General features: G+C 55.9%; 1 protein-coding gene across 1 annotated transcript; it reads left to right on the plus strand.

The window, feature by feature from the left end:
- Positions 1–162: 162 nt before the first annotated feature.
- TXNIP (thioredoxin interacting protein) lies at positions 163–3,263 on the plus strand (the record flags this gene model as incomplete). Its single annotated transcript, XM_010082734.1, has 7 exons — positions 163–412; positions 1,532–1,604; positions 1,710–1,857; positions 2,201–2,303; positions 2,464–2,720; positions 2,829–2,985; positions 3,115–3,263. Coding segments are annotated over exons 1-7 (1,137 nt in total), but the record flags the coding sequence as incomplete, so codon positions are not given.
- Between the last annotated feature and the right edge of the window lie 18 nt (positions 3,264–3,281).

Below are 3,281 nucleotides of genomic sequence, written 5' to 3' on the forward strand. Positions count from 1 at the left end.
GAAGCCCTGCGTTGTCTTCCTTCGGGAAACAAAGCCTTAAATTGCTATTTTTGACCAAAATTAGCCTGTTTCAGGGTTATTTTTCCTCTTCAGGGGGAGAAAAACCTAGTGGTTCTTGCCCTCGCTGCTTTCTGCAGAGCGTTGCCCACACTCACCTCAGCCATGGTCATGTTCAAGAAGGTGAAAACCTTCCTGATGTCCTTCAGCGAGCCCGAGAAGGTCTATTGCAGCGGGGAGAAGGTGGCCGGGTGCGTGCTGGTGGAGGTGGCCGAGGTCACTCGCGTCAGCGCCGTCAAGGTGCTGGCCTGCGGGGTGGCCAAAGTCAACTGGGCCAAGGGCCCCCAGCAGTGCCGGCAGGAGATGGAGTACCTGCGCTTCGAGGACGTCCTCACCCTGGAGGAGCAGCCCACTGGTGAGGATCTGGGGCTGGGGGGAAAGGTGATGGGGAGGAAGGGGCTTGAGAGCTGGCCATGGATGGGCGGCATTTCCTGCGGGTTGGTTTCGGGGAGGCTGGAGCAAGTCTCTTGGTTGTGCCTCCTTGGGGTGTGCATCAATTGGGATGGTTCTGTAGCGAGGAGTTGGGGTGTTTTGGTGGTGTTGGGGCTTAGTGCTGGGACGGAAGTGGGATTGGATGTGGGCTGAGTCTTAGGAGGAATAAGAAAATTCATTGAAACTTGCGAGCGGGCGGAGGACAGCAGGGCTTGGCTAAGTCAAGTTCAAAGTTTGAAAGCCCAAGGGCTGCTGAGTCTTAACTGGAGTGTAAAACAAAAGCCGGACGAGCTGCTTGCCGGAGCGTACAGAAGCCGTTGGGCGCTGGTGTGGCTCAGTGATGCAGTGTGCCCGCAGGGAGCGAGTTCTAGAGTTGGCCTGGGCCAGGTGCGACGGCGGCAGGAGGTGCCGCTCGGTCGGTACAGGGTACGGGACGGGTGGTGGTCAGGGAGTGGCAAGTGCAGATCTCACTAGAGACAAGGAGTGTCTTCTCCTGGGCACGGAGAGCTCCCGTCAGCAGCCTCCTTGTTTGTCTGGCTCAGAGACAAGGAGTGTCTTCTCCTGGGCATGGAGAGCACCCGTCAGCAGCCTCCTTGTTTGTCTGGCTCTGGGGAAGGTGAGAGATAGGGACTTGGCAAAGCGTCCTGGGGGATAACTGGGCTGACGTGAAGTCTGGGAGATAAAGAGGTGGCTGGGAAAAGAACTGAGCGCTCGATACTCCCACAAAGTTGAAGTAGGGTGTGGCGAGGAGAGGTACCAGGGACTGAAGCGCATCAGGACGCGATGTTCTGGCTCCAAATGGGGATGTTGAAAGAAGAAGTGAGATTAAACGAGCAGTGCTTCCCTGCTTCGAGAAGAGACGGGGTTCTCGGGCTGTTCTTGGGGGACAGGTGTAGGCAGCTCTTACCAAACAGTTAATGCTGCTCAAGCCCATGCAGCGCTTGAGTTCATCACCGCCTGTGTAAGCAGAACAGGGGATAATACTTAAGAACAAACCCATGGAGCTTCAGCTGACATGTCCCTTCCCCTTTTCTTTTGCCAGATGGGGATGGCTCTGTAATCCTGAGACCCGGGAACAAATACGAGTACAAATTTGGATTTGAGCTTCCCCAAGGGTGAGTATGAGATGAACGCTGCCTCTTTAAACAAAATGAAATTGGATTTCTACAGAAAATTCTCTTGTTGCCTCAAATGTGTCTAACAAGAGTCTCTTCCCACAGGCCTCTGGGTACCACCTTCAAGGGAAAGTACGGCTGCGTGGATTATTGGGTGAAGGCCTTCCTGGAGCGCCCGTCCTTCCCCACTCAGGAGATAAAGAAGCACTTCGAGGTTATGGATCCCGTTGATGTGAACACTCCAGAATTGCTGGTAAGTGCAGCTTTCCTCCAAGAGGTTCGGGTGTTGGCCAGTGTTAATGAGGGAGAAAAGCCCTTAGGTAGGGTCAGTCCGACCTCTGGCATTAAGACACCCCTAATAGGCTTTATTGCTGAGCGAGGATTAAATACTTAGTTCTTAAGAAGTCCTAGTTACTTCTAGAAACCTACACCAAGGCAGATAAAGCGAGGCGCTTGTTCTGCTTTCCATTGGCTGCAAGACACTCGAACCTCATGGGGAACTTGAAGCTTTTGTTGCAAAATAGGAGGAAGGAAGGAGGAGTGGGATGGGAGCAGCGGGCAGGATTCACCTAAGTAATGATCTGGTTTCTCTGCAGTCCCCGGTTGCTGCCAAGAAGGAGAAGAAGGTGTCCTGTATGTTCATCCCTGATGGCCGTGTGTCAGTCAGCGCTCAAATCGACAGAAAAGGATTTTGTGAAGGTAAGAGCCTGTCCTCCTCTCTTGGAGGAGGGGAGAGGGGGGGCAGGGGGTGGTGGGACGCAGTACCTGAGCAGAGGGGGACCCTCGGGGATGTTAAACAGGCTTCCCGCACGGAAGAAGTTTGGACTTGCCTAAATGCCAGACGCTGTTCTCTCCCCAGGTGACGAGATCTGCATCAACGCCGACTTTGAGAACACTTGCTCCCGCATCGTGGTGCCCAAGGCGGCCATCGTCGCCAAGCACACCTACCTGGCCAACGGGCAGACCAAGGTGTTCACCCAGAAACTCTCCTGCGTCCGAGGCAACCACATCGTCTCCGGCATGTCTGAGTCCTGGCGGGGCAAAACCATCCGCGTCAAGAAGCTCAAACCATCCATCTTGGGCTGCAACATTCTGCGCGTGGAGTATTTCCTGCAGGTGAGCGCCTTGGGTTGCTCTTGCTCTTCCTCCCCTCGTTAGTCGGTGAACTTTGTGTCTCCTCTTGGTTCCTGACATCCCTTAAAACTCCCGTTCTCGCCCTCACAGATCTACGTCAGCGTCCCAGGCTCCAAGAAGATCATCTTGGAGCTGCCCCTTGTCATCGGCAGCCGCTCGGGCATCGGGAGCCGCAGCTCCAGCATGGCCAGTCAGACCAGCTCCGAGATGAGCTGGGTGGATTTGAACCTCCCCGACGCCCCGGAAGGTGAGTGGAGTGTGGTGACCGCGAGGGGTCCGTGGTGGGCACCGCGCTGACCCCCACAAACCCAGTCTGGGGGTTCAGGGGGGTTACAGTGAACACGGGAGAGCTGACCATTCGCTCCTTCTCCTGCAGCCCCCCCGTGCTACCTGGACATCGTTCCCGAAGACCACCGCCTGGAGAGCCCCACCACGCCCCTCCTGGACGATCCCGACAGCTTCGACAGCCCCATCTTCATGTACGCGCCCGAGTTCAAGTTCATGCCGCCGCCCACCTACACGGAGGTGAGGAGCAGCGCGGAC

This window comes from Pterocles gutturalis, unplaced genomic scaffold, assembly GCF_000699245.1.
Source record: "Pterocles gutturalis isolate BGI_N339 unplaced genomic scaffold, ASM69924v1 scaffold2010, whole genome shotgun sequence".
NCBI classification, from domain to species: domain Eukaryota; kingdom Metazoa; phylum Chordata; class Aves; order Pterocliformes; family Pteroclidae; genus Pterocles; species Pterocles gutturalis.